An 18,556-nucleotide genomic window follows, 5' to 3' on the forward strand; every position below is an offset into this window, starting at 1 on the left:
AAAACTTTATATTTTATCTGTTATTTTCTCTACCCTAACTCTATAGAAGGTTGGTCAATTTGACCGACCTTGTAACCACCAAAAATAAATAAAAAATCGAAATAACTCTCTTTTTCTTTCTAGAATGACTTCAAATATAACATGAAACTACACTGGTTTGTCCTAAGTGGCTTTAAACTTGTAATAGTATACATATATTTATAATTAAATTTTATTGCCCCTTGAACTGTGTCTAACTACTATTCATGCCATTATAAGTTGTAAATCACTTTGGGAACATGCAGCTCATGTTACTCTATCAAATTACATTACCCATGAGCTACTACAAGCTGCTCGTGTATGTGACTTATTATATCATTATTTATTTTACTTAATCTAACCAAGAGATCCCTATTTTTACATTTTAGTTAATTTGATATTAATAAATAAAGAATAAACATGAAAAACAAGAAATAAAGTATTTACCCGTGTCTTCTTTCTTTTTCTTTTTTTTTGCTGTCAACTGTCAATGACACTTTACCCTACTTTTTTTTTATACTAATGGTAGTAATGCACAAAATTTTATTTAATTAAATAATGCACCAAAGAACATAGTTTAATAAGATGCAAAAAGCAGACAATTTCCTCTAACTATCACAATTTTTCTGGCTTTTTTACTATTCGACAAGAGCTGTTACAAATTCATCTAAACTATTCGTTATCTTTCCCATAGGAATGAAGCTTGTACTAAAAGAGAAATTGACAGTTCTCTGTTCAGAACACAAAGTAATATGATATGATACATCATTTGATAGATGAAAACCTTGGCTTTCTATTGGTTTAAGATAATATAGAATTAAACGTAAGAGGATGCGACAGGTAGGTGTGGCAAGAGGGGTCTGATTTTCTATTTGATGGATCTGTAATAAAACAAAATTGAAAGCTATAAAAATTATGGTTTGTCTGAGTTACAGTGAGTAATTTACATTGAATTTATTACTTATTGGAGGGGTGGTGAATAAAATAGAGAAGATGGGATGCCTACAGAAAATTTGTCACCTTTCTCCACTAGGGGAAATTGAGGATTTTTTAAATATTGTCTTATAAAATTAAAACTTATATACTATTAAAATATGGATTATTAGCTACAAATTTTATGCTATACTAATGGATATAACAAACAAAATGTAGTTTTAATAAAATTTTGAATGTAAGCCACTAAAACCTCATGACAGGAGCAGTAAATGATGCCCAGTCAGATAGGGTTAATCTATATATAATAACCCATTATGTCCAAGAGGATAGTTTTATAATAATGGGGAAAGATACAAAAATGGTTAAACAAGAATGACAACAAGAAAAAGAAACTTTATCCAGTTGATAAAAAACACCCTTAACTTGTGGAGCATAATTTATTTATCTCTTCTACAACATTCACATGGTTACTCAGAATTAACCTGTAGGGTGACGACGACCAGGACAACTGCATATCATTCTAGTTAAGTGTCACTCAGAACAAATGTCTTCCAATCAGAAGACAAATTCAAAATCTATCACCAGCAGTTATTCTCAAAATAGTTGCAGGTCAGTAACTGAAACACACGTGTTAGTTAATTAAGTACAAAAAGAAGAGTACTAACCATGACAATGACAAAACATTGTATGTTTATATTTTAATAAATATTTAAACTATGATTTTTCTGTAAAATTTCTCTGCCTCAAATACCTAATATTTTAAGTCATAAATTGTAGAGTTATAGAATAAATACTAAACAGAATGGTGCGAACATGTTGGATTATTTTCTTCTTGAGGATCTGATGAGATGTTATGTACCAAACAGGATAGTGAAAATACATGACTGACAAATTACCATTTTCCCAAAGTTCATGAATAGATATTAAATACCAAGTACCTTCTTCCTGAGGTTCCTGACTAGGTTTTGATTCATCTTCAAACTGACTGGGTGGCTGAATTTCCTCAGTTATGACTGATGGCTGAACTGGTTCCTGAGGCTCTTCTGGCATATGTCGCATGACCAGACTCTGGAGATAAAAAAATAATAATACTTGTAATGAATCTAGCATTAATACAACTGACCCAAAATTATTACAAAAAAAGCCTTTGTTAAAATAGACTGAAGATAACAACTATCTGTAGGGAAGAGGACAACACAAACTGAACACACATCTGTGGTTAATGGATTGGTCACCATGCAGCACAAAACAGCAGACAACAGCTAAAAATAAAAGGCTAGACTTGATCTGACCAACTTACAATTTGAATGCATGCCAGATCCTGCAAGCAAAAACCCTGGATATTATGCAACGCCTGAACTTTTGCAACCACAATTAATTTCTGAGTAACAATTTCTCCAAAACATGTAAATTATTGTCTAGAATTGTAATGGCATAATTTAGGGAAAACAAAAAACACAAATAATTGAGTATTGCAAATAACAGACACATATAATCAAGGCATTAGTGTAGCCCCCATTTCCTGGTACAAACAATAGTAAAATTAGGTTAGGCACACCTGACTCTCAAGTTTTTTGGGCTGGCTCTTAGATCTGAAAGTATTTGTTGAGGCCTGCATTAAAAGATGTTTATATGCATACAATAAACTTGCAGTCTAAATGTTGAACTTTTGTTTTTAAAAAAAGAAAAACATAACTGGACAAAACCACAAATATTTGCAGTTTTTCTATATGTTGATGACATTTTTCATTATGCAGCAAAGCATTCTTTTAAGAAATGTAAATAATTTGGACATTATTTTACATCTAATAGTAAAATACATGAACAGAAAGATTGAGTAAGTAAGGGATCACCTTTTGCATCTACCATTACGTAAGTGACACAAAATTGTTCATGTTCAAATTCTATGGGCTGCATGGAGTTAATGTAGAAAGAAAGTTAAAGTTGTGTATGTAAGTTCAACTAATGGGCATGTCTAATCTAACTGTGAAAATTCAGGAGTAGTTATTTTTTAATGATAAGACTGCAGTCTTTAAATATCTGAATTTCACAACTTTGTATGTTAGTCACTGTATATATTACATCAATGATTAACTTCACCACCATATCAAGAAGCATTACAATACAAGAAATAAAAAAAGTAATTTATTTTTGTTAATAACATGCAAATTTTTAGCAATTTTCAGTCATTATCACAGTTCCTGTCCTTGGTTAAATGTAATTTTCCAGGACATTTCAGTCATTTTACACGATACTTTATAACCTTCCATCACTCCTCATATCAACCCCATCCTCATGCCTTTTCTGATTTTTATTCAATTACAAATTACTACTGAGCTTTAGTGCAATTTCAATGTAGGAATTTCAATTTTAGGAATCACAAATTACATTCTTACTGTAGACATAACATGTGAATTTGCTTAAAACTTTCTGAATAAGCTTCTCATACAAAAAAAAATGTTTTAGTATTCTCAGGCTTAACCCTATGACTATCAGTGCAATCTTTAAATTTCTTATTGCACATCTCACCAAATGTTAACGAATTACATTCAAAATTTAATTAAGGTACTTTACTATCAATGTAGTTTAATGAGCTTAAAATTATCAAGTACATTATAATTCAAAGTTTTATATTATCCAAGTTACTGTTCCTTTACTTCGAAAGAAACCTCTGAAACAAACAATTAGAACTTAGTTCCTTGTGATATGATGTCTGTGCAGTTGAAATATCTTACATTTGGTTGCTTATGTTTTTTAACAGTTTACCCTCAGCATGTCTACGACAGTCTAGATGAGCTTCTATGTATAGAAGTTCAAATTCCAAATATTACTTTCATATTAAAACATGGCTAGAATTCTGAGAAAATGTTTATATGTCAACCCCTCCTGTTAGTCACCAGGCTCACATTCAAAAGTAATATGTTGCCAAGTAACATTCTTTTGTACCCTTGAATGGGATATTATAACCATTAGAAATGTGCAGATTTCTCAGTCTCTCCAGGATAGGAGGCAAGAAAATAATAAGTTATTTCTTTAAATGACAAGCAAATTCCACTTTAAATCTGTTGTGGAAATCAGTGTCCCTAGCTCTTGGCTATTTTTTCTCACCCTATACATATTAGTTTGATACAATTAAATAGTATTAAGGTTTTTACTTTTATGTTTTAGTTAATTGTGTATTGTTTTTTTTTAAATTCATACTTGAAAGATTTAATGATTATTTAAGTTTTTCTACTCTTAGCTCAGCTGGTCGTGCATTATAAAAAGAGGCAAGAGCAAACATTATGCCATATGCCAAAGCAGACTCTCTGCCGATTGTATTATTATGTTGCCCACAGAAACCTATTGAAGTGTGTAGACATCAATAATAAAAGATAAACTGGAAAATAAAATATAAAAAATACTAAATTTGTGAGAAGGTAGACTTGAAATTAATGACCCAATGACGATATTTTAAGGTTATTCAATGAAGAGATAAAAGGTAACTACATATTTCCATTTCTTAATTTTAAACATTTCATTGCACTGTACATTGATGATAATAATAGTTAGTGATATGGTAGAGAAAATGGAGAATAAAATATGAACATTTAACTTAAAAAATTTTTGACATTCATTTAAGAGGTTCTAAATGAAATGTAAAACCTGTAAAATAATAAATAGTATTTTTATACTCAAAAGGAGAATCACCTTGTAGGTGAACTATTCAAAGTCCAAGTGCAAATAACTATGTTAGATAACAAATTTTTATTAGAAATAGTCCAAAAATCAAAACTAAATGTTTTATTTTTTTAAACTAAATACTTTTAGGAAAGTTCTTGTCAAACTTCATCCACTAGTTTTATTTTTGAAAAATAGCGACATTAGATCATATGGATTGTATGGCATGGTAGTCTTAGACTTAAGCTTTAATGTGGATTTAATTGAGGAATCTCAGATGGAGTTTAAATATCTAAATACTTTAAAGTGGCTTGTGCCTGTCTGTCTGATAAAACTTTCCATCTTCCTGACGTCTGATGACTGTGAAGCTCTCAGGAGTTCTTGGTTATGTACCAGAGGGTTTCTAAGACTCCTTACTTTATTTATTTCATAATTCTTTGGAGTCTGACAGTAATTTAAATTCCCCATCCCCTTGTCTCAGTGCCAGGAAATGAAGCAAGTAATCACTATCCTGTAATCATGAAGCCAACAAAATAATTTCACACTTGGCATGGGTACATTTGGTAGTAGATTTAATATAAAACATACTTGAGGAATGACAGATTGAGCTCCTGCTGGAATGTAGGGACCTTTAGGTGTTTCTTCTTCAGATGAAGATAAAGCCTTTTCTTGTGGTTGATCCTCTATTTCTTCAGGCATGTTTCTTCTTTCTTCAGCTAATTTTTTTTGTCTTTCCTACAAGAAATTCAATTTCAAAATGCCAACTATAAGATCTTCATAATGCAATGGCAAAGTAAATTCTGTATTGCAAGTTTTTGAGTTTTATTTTATTCGAATCCTAAATAAAGTAGAGGTTGTAGAACTGAGTTTTTATTGACTACCCCACATTTATTTTTTACTTTATGCTGAGGTTATGTAAAAAGACTCAACTTAGAATTAATAAGAAATTAAGGTAATGCAATGGTTTTTTAATGCACACATACCATTCAGCTTTACAAAAATTAATCTTAATAGTTCACAATGACTTTACAATCAGCCCCGTGACAAGTAATGATGGATGCAACAGTACATATTAGTATTTCCATGCACAACTATCATAAACTTGCCTCCTCTGCCTTTTTAGCTTCTTCTCTTTCTCGTTGTTCCCTTGCCAATCTTTTTGCTCTTTCCTCTTCTGCTCGTTTATTTGCATCTTCTTTTTCAGCTTGTGCGAGATTTTCAAACTTGGCTCTGAGGCCAGTAGCTTTCTGTGGAACTACAAGATAATAAATACAATATATATATATATATATATATACTTTCTACAGTGTAACTATAAACATAATAAAAACAATATTTAAAAAGGGGAAACAATTACCCAGTATTTCATCTTATGCCATGGTTAAACATACTAACTAACAAATAATTGTTGTGAATTTCACAAAAAACCTCCACAACATTGCTAGACCACTAACTATGCAATAAAATGTATAACTATGAATGGTCTAACAAGCAAACTGTTTATAAAAGCATGAACTCTTTAGTCACTGATGTAACACTCAAGCTTGTGTTTACAGTCTTGGCTTCTCAATAGAACAACAATGACAAGTTTCTATCAAATAAGTAAAGCATGTTCATTCTGAAAGCACAAGTAGCAGTAAAATATCAAATGATATTTAAAATATTGTAAAATTATTGGTAGATCCTATTTCATCAATATATATATATAATGATAAAAACTTTACAATTAATGTAAAAAACAGCCTAAAATACTATTCAAAAAGTTTAAAAACAGAACAAACTATAATGAACTTTTGTTGTAAGTCAGTGAAAATAATACCATAAAAGGAATGGTATAGACTCATGATATTTCAATAGATGAAATACTAGAAAAAACAAAATATATAAATATATATAAATAAAAAGGCCAAAATGTAAAATACCAGTTCATAAGTTCTCTCTCTCTCTCTAGGTTTTCCCTAATATCAAACCAAAATCCAAGTGTTAAATGACAAAACTGCACATCAAGGGATCTGCTTGTGTTACTGGGGGGACACAATGCAAGATTTTATGGGAAATGTATATAGATAAAGTCTGCAAATTATTATAAGAAAGGATATTTCAGTTATTGGCTGTGAAGACGATATAAAGTAGCTGATTATTCTAAGAATGTTAAATGTTTTTTTTGTATGAAACCACCATTAACCAAAAAACATTGTTTATTTGTTGCAAATGTGGAATCTATGTACTTCTCAGAATTGTAACTTGTACAGATGTCAATCAGGTGAAATTGAAAGATTAAGATGTCTAATACAAGTGACACTAGTCATAGTAAAAAACATTTTAAAATGTTATAATTACTGATATATCAGGAAGAGTACAATAACCTCAATTTCTTGGTTGCTGGAGGTTTGTTCTTTGAACTTAACCTCTTACTGGACATTAACATTTTCACTTTATGGTTAAGTTTTAAAATATATTTTTTCAAATTTTTGAAAGAGCAACCTCCAATCTCCTCCATATCTATCTTACAGACAGTGTTAATCTGAGACTAATGAAATTTTCCTTTTCAAAGCTTTGTGAAATAAACCAGAAAAGCAAACAAGTAATAAATTATCAATGCTTAAAAAAAAAGAAAAAAGTATATAATCAAACTTAAAATCTTTGATAAATAATTTACCAGAAGATGTTTATGTTCCTGGCAAAAATTAGAAAAGTTTATTTTGCAACCCTTGGAGTTTTTTTTTCCCTCTAAAATTCAATTTATATTTTATAGCACATTTGTTTACTGAATGTTACACATGTGTAGCCTATTCTTGAAGTAATAATATATTTTAAACATTTCTAGGGGAAAAACTTTACTCCAAATTTGTTACGTCAATTTATACAGATAATTTATGCAATGACTAATATATACATACACACGTTTAGAAGATTATAAAGTTATTCTATCACACATTTTGGACACTTGAATGTCAGAGTAGTTGTAATTCATCCATACAATTATGAGTGAAAATTTTCTCATTTTTATGAAAATTAGAGCAATCTACTTACTTAGATCAAAACTACAAACTAACCCAGTAATGAGTATAGCTAATTAAATATACTTTTCTTAAGTTCTTACTCATAAAGATTAGAATGCATTGTTTCATCAGTTGAGCACTCCACATGGTTATCAATATTTTTAGCTGTAAATAACATCTCATTAGGTTTGGCTAGCTTTGATGATTTAGGTTAGTTCTAATTCCAAATTCAAAGTTAACAATGCAAAGCAGTCTTTATAATAAAAGTATAAGGATAAAAATTAAAGATAATAAAGCTAGATATATTATAAAAACATTCTACACAATACTGTTAATGAAAGTAACAAAGAGAGAATAGAGTTTAACCTTACTTACAGAACATACAAATACTAGTTTTTATAATAAAACTATTGCAGAAAAACTATATTTCATTACATGTGCTGCTATTCTTACCTAATTCTGGCTTCACCTTTTCGTAGGAAGACTTGGGCTTTTCTACATCTGTGTAAGGTAATGCTGACTGAAGAGAAAAGTTCAGTTACAATAGTAAAATAAAATACAGTTGGGTTTCATTTATACAACTTCATGAAAACACAAAGTGTACTTAAAACATTTTGCAAAAAAAACAAAAAAAAACTATATATGAATAAATATTTTGTACGGAACCTAAGCTCATTTACCCCTGATCTCAAATAAATATCTGTCCAACTGAATGACTTATTGTTCCAAAAATGAGCAATTTCAACACATAACAATGTTATCAATTACCTTATCTTGATTTTCTGACTGGATTCCATATTTGCCTCCAAAACCCTTTTTCATGTCCACTTGAGAAGGATGTGCTTCTGTCTTGGTAACTTCTTCCCATCCATGAGCTGACTTGTCCTTTCTGTCTACTTGAACACCATATTTTCCTCCAAATCCTTGAGAATAGTCTAGACAGAATAACACACCATTATTATTGATTGCATCACTTCATGCTCTATAGTGTAATACATATCTTTGTTTCAGATATTCACAGACAGCTACACAACAGCTATCTGAACTAGCCATCCCTAAACTCTGCTAGTCAACAGCATCCACCATCAACTCTTGAACTACTCTAAACAAATAATGGGATTTAATTGCCACACTTATAATGCATACCCAGCCCCAAAGTGTAAAACATGGATATACAACAATGGGATGTAGTCCATGGTCCCTTTTATTCACGATCCTGCATACTAAACCACTAACACCACAACCAACCCAAGTTTTTACAATATAATTATTTAAGAAACAATGCAGAGAATATTTTACTACATAATATTAATTAACAATTAAAGAAAGTTTCTTTATCTAATACCAGAAAACTATCAATGCTTTACAGTATCTAAAATTAAACTGTGTTAATGCAAAAAAGATGATGAGTAATGTAGTCACATCCTCTCTTCAGCTTTTATTCAGTGGTTATTACTTTAGACCTGAAAATGTATTCATATAAATGAGCTACTTCAAAGATATAAGAAAAACAAAAATCAAATGCCTTGTTTAGTTGATTGTTTTCAATTTATACAAAACTCAAATATACAGCAGGGAGAATAACTCAATTGAAATATGAGCATTGATTAATTAATTTACATTAATTGGCTAATAAAAATTATGATTAAATCAATTAATGTCAGTTTAATCTATTGGTTGTTCAATTTAATCCATTGGTATCATGACACACAAAAATCAACTAATCAAAATTGGTATGTCTGATTATTTTAATTTTTTTCATTATTCCAACTATCCTAGTCTCATATGAGAATAATTGATTAGGTGGATGTACTAGATTAATGAGCTCAATGATTAATCAATTATTAAATTCCACTAATTGCTCACCTCTACTCAGATACTAGAAAAAAAAAATTCTATCCATGCTACCATAAATATTAATACAGTAGTAATTACCTTTCTGGGACGAATGTTTATCAGTTTTTTCGTGATACTCCCATCCAAGTGCCGACTTATCTTGTCGATCTTCTTGAACACCATATTTTCCACCAAAACCTTTTGTATAATCAGTCTGCGATTCATGTTTCTGTGTTTTTTCGTGATACTCCCATCCAAGTGCTGACTTATCTTGTCGATCTCCTTGAACACCATATTTTCCGCCAAAACCTTTTGCATAATCAGTCTGTGATTCATGTTTCTGTGATTTTTCATGATAATCCCATCCGAGTGCTGACTTATCTTTTCGATCTTCTTGAACTCCATATTTTCCACCAAAACCTTTTGCATAATCAGTCTGTGATTCATGTTTCTGTGATTTTTCATGATAATCCCATCCAAGTGCTGACTTATCTTTTCGATCTTCTTGAACTCCATACTTCCCACCAAATCCTGTAGCATAATCTGGAAACAAATATTAATCCAAAAAAAACCTCTTCTGAATAAAGTCTATTTGCATGTGTGTGTGTGTACACTAGTTTTCCAAGATACAAGGATTACTTTCTTACGAGTAGTTCAAAATCATGTTAACTTGCTATAGTGAGTCCTCGACTGATCTTTTGGTGAGATATTAATTATATTTTTACAGATACTAAGTTTCTGGAACCACTTTTTTTAATCATTCATTTACAAACATTTATTTCATCAACTTTACGGCTATTCTTATTATTTTAATTTTTCTTTGTATTTTTCACAATTTAAGTAATTAAGTCTAGCATAATAAATGTATCTGATCATATATCAAACAAGAAAAACTAATGAATATTTCCAAATCACAAGTTACATTTTCTATTACCATGTCCATGCAAGTTTTTTGACAGACTTACTGTTTTGAAAATGATTATTAACACGATAAAAATGCATAATTATCATCAAATTGAAAAATAATACTTAGATAGAAGTCCAAGATAGATAAGTTCTCTGAAAAAAATGAGAAATTCGTTTGCAAAAGACTAACAATTTTCAAAAAAGGATGATGCTTTATGACAACATTTGATTTAAAAACTTGGAAAATTCAAGCAACATTCAGTGCATTTATAGAAAGTGCTGTTAAGATATCAAGTAAGTGATTAAATAGCAACAGTGTATTAGATTGTGAAAAATTAACAATATATTTTTCCTACATTGAAAAGGTATTTCTCATATGTACTTACCTCCATCTCACATAAATAGCTATTCTCGTTCAGTGCTGCCCTTTATATGCAAAAAAAATGCATGCCACAAGCCTTCTATCTCCCCTCCATTGGAATTGACTGATTCCAATGCGTCTCTCATTCAAATCATCATGCGTCAACTCTCTAGCAATAGGAATGCAACATACTCTCAGGATGCACGTGACTCCCTCTATTCCATTCTACTTACCTATCACTTCGGGTTTTGGCAGAAGATGGAAGCACCGGTTTTCAGTGGGGAGGAGGTAATTACCTATCAGAAATACATTTTCAGTGTAGGAAAATTATAACTTCCGATATGGTACATTAACTCCTTTGACATAAATAGCTAGAATCCCATATTGAATAGGTGGAGGGACCAGTGTGAGGAAAAGAAATAAGCATCCTTCAAAAGCATTCAAAGGACATACCCTAAGATAAGACAATCAGATTCTAAGATCTGATGTGGGAAACTGCACCACTTCTGAACCAGGTACACTCTTCGCCCATTGTAGAAAGATATCACATATATGGGTGGAAAACAGAGGAACACCTCCAATTGGAAGAGAACAATGGCCGGAAAGTGATCCGAACCAAGCAATATTTATGAAACTCAATCCCAGAAATTATAAAAGTGGGTAAAATGAAAAGGATGTGCTTCTAGGTGTAGAGTGGCTAGAGCGTGAGACCATACATGGCAAGACAATTACATCCAAAACATATGCCACTGGGAACAGACATCCACGCAGGGATAGGATGAAGATCATACAGTCGGTAAGTCAACTACAATTCAAAACCCAGCCATCTGGCAGGGGTAGAAAAGAGGACCACACCATCTTCATCTCAAGTTTAGGAGACCAGAGGGAATCTAGTACCCACAGACTCATGAACAGGGCACATGTGAATATGATATCTGGGAACCTGACATCCAGTAACAAAAATATGTCTAAATAACGTAAACCACCTCCCAAAGCAAAAGTGACTGGAACCATCCCATGCACATCAACATCTTCAGAATAGGAAATATTAAGGGATAGCAGAAGGAAAAGAACCAGAACAATCTGCAATTACCTCCAACGTGACCCACAACACTGATGGAGTGTAAATGAGGGAGTAATATAGACATCTATAATACATGTGTGAGGTCTTATGTTGATTAGTTCTACTCTAAATCCAAAACTTGGCCACTGGGAACTGACATCCATGTGGGGGGTAGGATGAGGGGTGGTTCCAACTGAAGGGGTGAACTGCAATTTTGACATCTCACTCCCATTTGTTTTTATGTTTCATATTGGAGGAAATCACATCATCTACACCAGCAGAACATCACCACCCTACTTTCAACTAAATGGTTTTATAATCATTTCTATTTATTGTTTGTATTTCATTAATCCATTCAGGAGGATGCCTGCACGATCTATCACCCCAGAGGCTTGGAACTGGAGAGAGTAAGGACTCTCAAACTCCACCACTAGAAAAGGGGAGTAAAATGCAGTGGAGAGTCCAAAGGAACAACAACACCTGAGGCAGTGACCACAAAACCCTATTTTTAAAAGCAGACCATACTAATTTATTCAATACAAGGTAGAGATGGGCAGTTATCCCCTTTCACTTTACCCATGTAGTCCATAGGTGAGTACAGCCCAGGATGGGCAAACTTATGAAGCAATTCTGTTGCAAGGATAAATCTATTAGCGATCTTGTGGAACACCCCATCTCTACAGAGTGCATTGCGTGGCCATGGAATTATAATGTGCAAGTCAACATGGCTTGACAATGTGGATTTGAAAGGTTAAAGAATACCTGATCAGGCACCACTCACTACAGAGTGGAATCCAAACACTGAGTAATAACAATAAATAGGGAAATAAGGCCCCTGAAAATAAAATAAAGAATAATAAAAGATAACATACCCAATCAAAGTCTTACTGAAATATAAAGAATGGCTACAAATGGCCCAAAGAGGAAGAAACTGCTATCCTATGCAAATAATAAGAGACAAATGTATTAGTAGTAGTCCATATGCCCGATTGAAGAATTTCCTCCAATAGATGACAAAGATGAGATGCCAGAGGAAAGGTAATGTGTCAAATTTGATGAGAAGACACCTGGGACAAAGTATGAAAGGAAGACAATAAAAAGGAATAAGCCAATCGATTCAAAAGCCGAACCCTATAGGTGAGGGTAGAAGGAGAAAGATCACAAACAGAGGATGGCTGCTAAGGAATAAAGAGGAAGGAACAGGATCCACAGAAAGAAGCCTTGCAGGCAATATAACATTGAAGAGCATGTACAGGACATAGAAGTCTATCCGGATCAGGCTTAAGATAAAGGTGGGAAATGGAAATTGGCAAAAAGTTTTGGGGAAAAAGGAAAGATCTGGATAAAGGAGAATATATGTAGAATGATAAAGAGTACGTGAAACATTGATGGCAAACAATTCAGACCACCGAAGTCTTAAGGGAAAGGTGAAACAAGGAGCACGTGGAAAGTAGTTCAAAAGGAGGCAAAGTGAGGCAGTGAAGGACAACATTAACATCTGAGTCCTGAAGGGAAGTCTACCACAGTGGATGATGAATTTGGAAGGAATGCATCAACAAGGAAAGAGTAGGAGAGGTAAATACCCTATGGTATCACGAAAAACGATAGGTGTGGGACAAAGTTGCCCAATAACCCAAGATAGGGGAGACAAACAAGCCAACATGGAGGTAAAAGGGAGAGGCTTTCACTCAAAAAACTCTCAGGATCTTGGTGTATCACCTTGGAAAGGAGATGGATGGTAGATAAATACCATAGAAGTGAAGTAAGTTTAAGAAGAAGGCATGAAAATTGGGCATTGGTTAAATGCACAGGAAAATCAAGGATCGCCCCCTCCACACACACAGATAAAATAGACCCAAACTGCTGAGTGCCAAGAAACGGACATCCAGCTTGATGGTAAGCCAAAGCAAACTGATCCTTAGCCCTTGGAGAGTGAGGCATGGTGGACCCTCAACCAATTGTGAATCAGCTTGCTCAGCATGAACCCTAATAATATCCGGGGAAGGTGGGAAACTAAATATGGAGAGGAAGAACTATCATGCAACAAAGAAGGATGAGGATCACAGGAAATTGGGGAAATGGATAAAACATCACATACTTGAGAAATCATGTCTAAAAATGCCATATTAGGCCTAGATTACTCTACAGGTTGGGCATAGGAAGACACGGCAAAATCCAGTGGTGGAAAAAAGCTATCAAAATCTTCAACAACCTGAACAGGTTTGGCTTGTTCATGAAGATGTGGGGCAAGTTAAGGAGAAGGTGGTTGACCTATTTAACGATCAATCTCTCGGCAGATAATCGCTGATAAATACAACAATGGATCACCCGCACCTGCAGCCTTTGAAAGAGTGCTTGTAGGAGGTATGATACCCTAAGTGGTAACATGAACCTCAGAACTCATTTCAGAAATATGAATTAAACAAAAATGTTTGATAGACAAATGCAAATGTGAGAGAGAGAAAAAAAATGTCTGGGAAATTAAGATAAAGTAAAAAGCATCCTCAATATAACGAAAAAATTAATGAAGAAATCTATCTTTGGAGTTGAAACTATTAAGTTTATGAGTGAAAAGCACATGAAAAACACCAAAAGCAAACACAAGTACTGCCAAATGAGAAGTGACAGTGGTAGAATGAAATATAGGGAGTCACATGCGTCATGAGAATATGTCGCACTCCTGTTGGTGGAGAGTTGATGCATGATGATCTGTAAGTGGTTCCATAATATTTTACATTCTACTATTTGTACTTGCTATTATTGCACAAAACTACACTGATAAAGAGAGTTACATAAGAAACTAATTCTTTGTTCATGATGCACTGATAAAAAAATATGCAACTGTTTTTCATTGACATTTTGTAAGTACCTGATGGGAAACAAATTGAAATTATTACAATTACATTTCTTTCTAAACCTAATATTATGGGATTGGCACTTTAAATCAGTTGGGCTTGGCAATGTATGGGTAGGTGCATGGCTGGATATGTCTTGTGTATGAGTATAGCTACGAGAAAGAAGTGCCAGTAATTTTATTCAAGCTCATTGCTGCTCAAGTTGTTATTCCAGCAGTTCCATAAGCATCAACATCTATCATCCAGCAAAAAACGTTGAGAAAACTCTTGAGTGCTTTACAACATTTCTTTTAATACTGCCCTTTTCATTACTCTGTTTTCACTTGCTAAATGAGATTAATAACAGTGAATCAGGTACTGATGATGACAAAACCTTGTACATTTGCTGTTGTGTTAAACTTATATTAAAGTTTTTCTTCATTACACATTCAAGCCGTCTCCAACCATTATTGTTTTACAGTGTTTCAAGTGCATGATAATTACTTCACCAGTTCCAAGGCAAGCTCTTGTACACACGTGATTAAAATTCAAACACACACATGCAAATAAAGTATAGCAAAGTTTCTCTAACCTTTCTGAGAAGCATGTTTCTCCAGTTTTTCATGATAATCCCATCCAAGTGCAGACTGCATGAAAAAAAAAATGCATGAAGGTTCCAGTTTCACTTTTGAAATACTCTGTAGGGTTATTAATTAAAAAACTATACACCCATACAGTTTTAAGTACACTGTAGTACTGTTATTGAAACTCATAGCAGCTACTTACAAGGTGCTATGTTAGAGTATCTATTTTGAAAGTAAAAAATAAATAAAAATACAACTGTTTAAATAAGTATTTCAACAAAATTAAAAACTTTTCATTTTTGCAACTACAATCTACATGTAGCATCCTGATATTTGAATATATTCAGAAATTTCCATGGAAAATAGAAAAAATAACCTTCTAAGAAAAGCAAATTAATACAAAGTGAAATAAAATATTCTCCACTAACTTTCAATAAATATATGCAGGAACATACTAAGACATTTTACCATTTAATGATATATATTATAATCAAAACACTTCATCAGCCAAATATCAATTCAATGGGTTAGGCAATTTGTTACACCCACAAAATTAAAATGTAAAAGAATATAGCTGGTAAGTTAAATAACTTTTTGTGAAATCCAAACTAGTTTGGAATTTTACAAAAATTGCAGCTGCATTATTCTCAATATTCTACAAAATATATTTAATTGAAACACGTAATCAATAAACTATATTAACATCAACTCTACAGCCAAAACCAATACTAATGCTACGAGAAACTCTAGGGTATTAGCAATATACAGTCGTAAGTTAATCATACAACTAATAGAAGAAAAGTAGGCTAAAAATATATTATTGATTTATTCAATAAAACAAATACCATGTAATAATTATATAAAACAGTTTCAGATATGCATTTTTTTTCATTTTCCGTGAAATTTACCTTATCTTTTCGGTCTTTTTGCACCCCATACTTTCCACCAAACCCCTTTACAGCATCTGTCTGTGACACGTGTTTCTCCACTTTAGCTACATAATCATGTCCTACAGCAGACTGTGTGCAAAAATATTATCAATGGGTTAAATTCAGCTAATAATTAAACCTCTAGAAAACAATATTTACTATTAGATTGTTATTTACTACATTTAGTTATTAGTTATGACATTGGGAATAATAAACAAAATAGGAAAAAACAAGAATGATATAAAATATTACAAAAAAAACAGAAAATGTGTTTTTTCCACAAATATTTTGTGAGATATTAAAATATTAGCCTGAAGAAGGCTCCAGCAAAGAAAGTGTAAAATCATACATTCCAAAAGTCCTAGCACATGAAAAGCAGTAAAGATTTAATAAGAAAGAAATCATTTATATTCACACTGAACTCATATTAACAAGCAGCAAGTAAACTGTTTTGAGTTGCTTTTGAACCTCAGCATTGTGATGAAAAACATCACAAGACCTAATAATAACTTGTCACCTGGTACTGATACCGAATGAAACTTCATTTTATTCAAATACACATTGTGTTGTTTAATTCTAACTTTTTGTTTGCTGGATATTTTACTGGAGATATTCAATTACAAGTTCATAGATCATAACAAATAGGTTATTAAACTTCACAATAAACAGCTTTGGATTTAAAAACTATAGTAATTTGCTTAACACATGTAACTTATTTTCAAATTATCAGTTATTTATATGGCAAGTTATGAACTACTTGTGTAAAATCAATTCCTTCAGTTCAGATATTTATTAATCTATGCATATCATCATGTAAAAGCAAAAGGAAATAAAATTTAAGTACCATTATAACATCTGAGTAGCATCAAACATTTAGTACTACATTATTAACTTAAGAAAGATGTAACAGTTTTATAACATAATTATTCACCCTGTCCATTCTGTCTTGCTGTACACCAAACTTTCCCCCATATCCAAAAGAAGCCTTGGGCCCTGACTCCATCTCCTTCTTCTTGAAATCAGCATCATCTTGAGTGACCCTTGCTCTCAAATCAGCAATGCTGTATTTAAAGACAAACAACAACTACTTTCCAAAGATCTACTGAAATACAGATTATATTCCCTATTTTTTAAGCTGTGGTGAAGTGGATCATAGAATGGCTCCAAGTTTTTTTTCCAAGTACAAACTTTTAGCTCATAGCTCAGTCATCTCTTGACTGATTTGAGATCCAATTACAGTTTTGGACTCAGGAGGTCAAACCTTTTGATTTACGTATTTGACCATGCCCAATCCTACCTAAAAGAATTTTAATTTGATGGTAGACTGGCAGTGATCCTGGTGAGTAATAAAATCGATTCGGGTATATGTGCCCCACGCTTGGTGTTGCTGGTGCACAAAAATATAGCTAATAAAAAGGAAAAAATAAAGTCTCATAGATTAATTTTTTCTAACCCTGCCTAAAAGAATTTCAAGTACTGCAGCTATTGAGGATTCACTCTTGTTACTAAAAGAAAACATTAAGAATCTTGGTATCCTAGTGGTTAAGGCATTCATCATCAGATCAAATCTGGGGCACCCATGCTACCTTAGTTTGCACAACAACACCAGTGCTGTGACTAGGGACTCCACACATTTAATGTGGAGGAAGAGAAGCCTAAGCTATTAGCCCTCTGTTAGCACCTTCACCTTTTATAAAAAGTTTTCTATTTTAGGATAACAATTGTGATATGAAACTGTTGGACAAGTCAATAAAACTGATGCTGGTATGAATCATTTCATTCTTAACTGAAACACTCTGGGTATGAAGTACAGAAAAATACTTGAACTTTGTTACACACAGTTCCCCAAACTAACTACTTAAAACTTGACTCCATCAATCTGTTTGGTCATAATGTACATAGACTTAGTGTAAACTTCATTTAAATCAATCATGTATGAAACATGAAACTCTTCTAAAGAAATTAGAGGGGCTTTAAGATGTATAAAATTTTGTCTTGCCTTTAACCTAACAAGACATCACTTAATTTTTGTTGTCTCTGTTAGGCATAGACTGAAATTAGCTGAATGCACTGGCTTGACAATGTGCAGACAACAATTGAAATGTGTTTTTTTAAGTAGTTAACAAAGAATGGGTAATGTTTCTCATATGTTATCAAGAACATTCCCCACTAACAAAGGATTAAAACCATCCCTAACTTTATAGATGGTTAATAAAAAAAAAGTCCATGAATTTGGAACAGAATAAAGGAGGTTGTTCATGTCATTGATCTGCAGCTTTCCCAACTAGATTACATGATGCATACCTACCCTCACCATCACTTAATGTTTTTTATTTTTCAAATTTCCTATTTTTTTTACCATTGTCCACCCCTAAAATTAAGATTTTTCTTATCTGAAATGTATTTTATATATATATATATATATAT

The 18,556-nt window shown here is 32.5% G+C and overlaps 1 protein-coding gene across 4 annotated transcripts in view; it reads right to left on the reverse strand.

Annotated features, from left to right (window-relative positions):
* LOC106471688 (src substrate cortactin-like) overlaps positions 1-18,556 on the reverse strand; it is a 38,979-nt gene that overhangs the window by 9,812 nt on the left and 10,611 nt on the right. For all 4 annotated transcript variants that reach the window (XM_013932304.2, XM_022400295.1, XM_022400294.1 and 1 more), the window contains exons 4-12: positions 17,061-17,190; positions 16,109-16,219; positions 15,209-15,263; positions 9,552-9,995; positions 8,385-8,551; positions 8,070-8,136; positions 5,721-5,869; positions 5,203-5,349; positions 1,893-2,022 (exon numbers count right to left, since the gene is read on the reverse strand). In XM_013932304.2, coding sequence (XP_013787758.1) covers positions 1,893-2,022; positions 5,203-5,349; positions 5,721-5,869; positions 8,070-8,136; positions 8,385-8,551; positions 9,552-9,995; positions 15,209-15,263; positions 16,109-16,219; positions 17,061-17,190 — 1,400 coding nt within the window. The remainder of the gene's footprint in view (positions 1-1,892; positions 2,023-5,202; positions 5,350-5,720; positions 5,870-8,069; positions 8,137-8,384; positions 8,552-9,551; positions 9,996-15,208; positions 15,264-16,108; positions 16,220-17,060; positions 17,191-18,556) is intronic.

Source organism: Limulus polyphemus, unplaced genomic scaffold, assembly GCF_000517525.1.
Source record: "Limulus polyphemus unplaced genomic scaffold, Limulus_polyphemus-2.1.2 Scaffold4790, whole genome shotgun sequence".
Classification (NCBI taxonomy): Eukaryota; Metazoa; Arthropoda; class Merostomata; order Xiphosura; family Limulidae; genus Limulus; species Limulus polyphemus.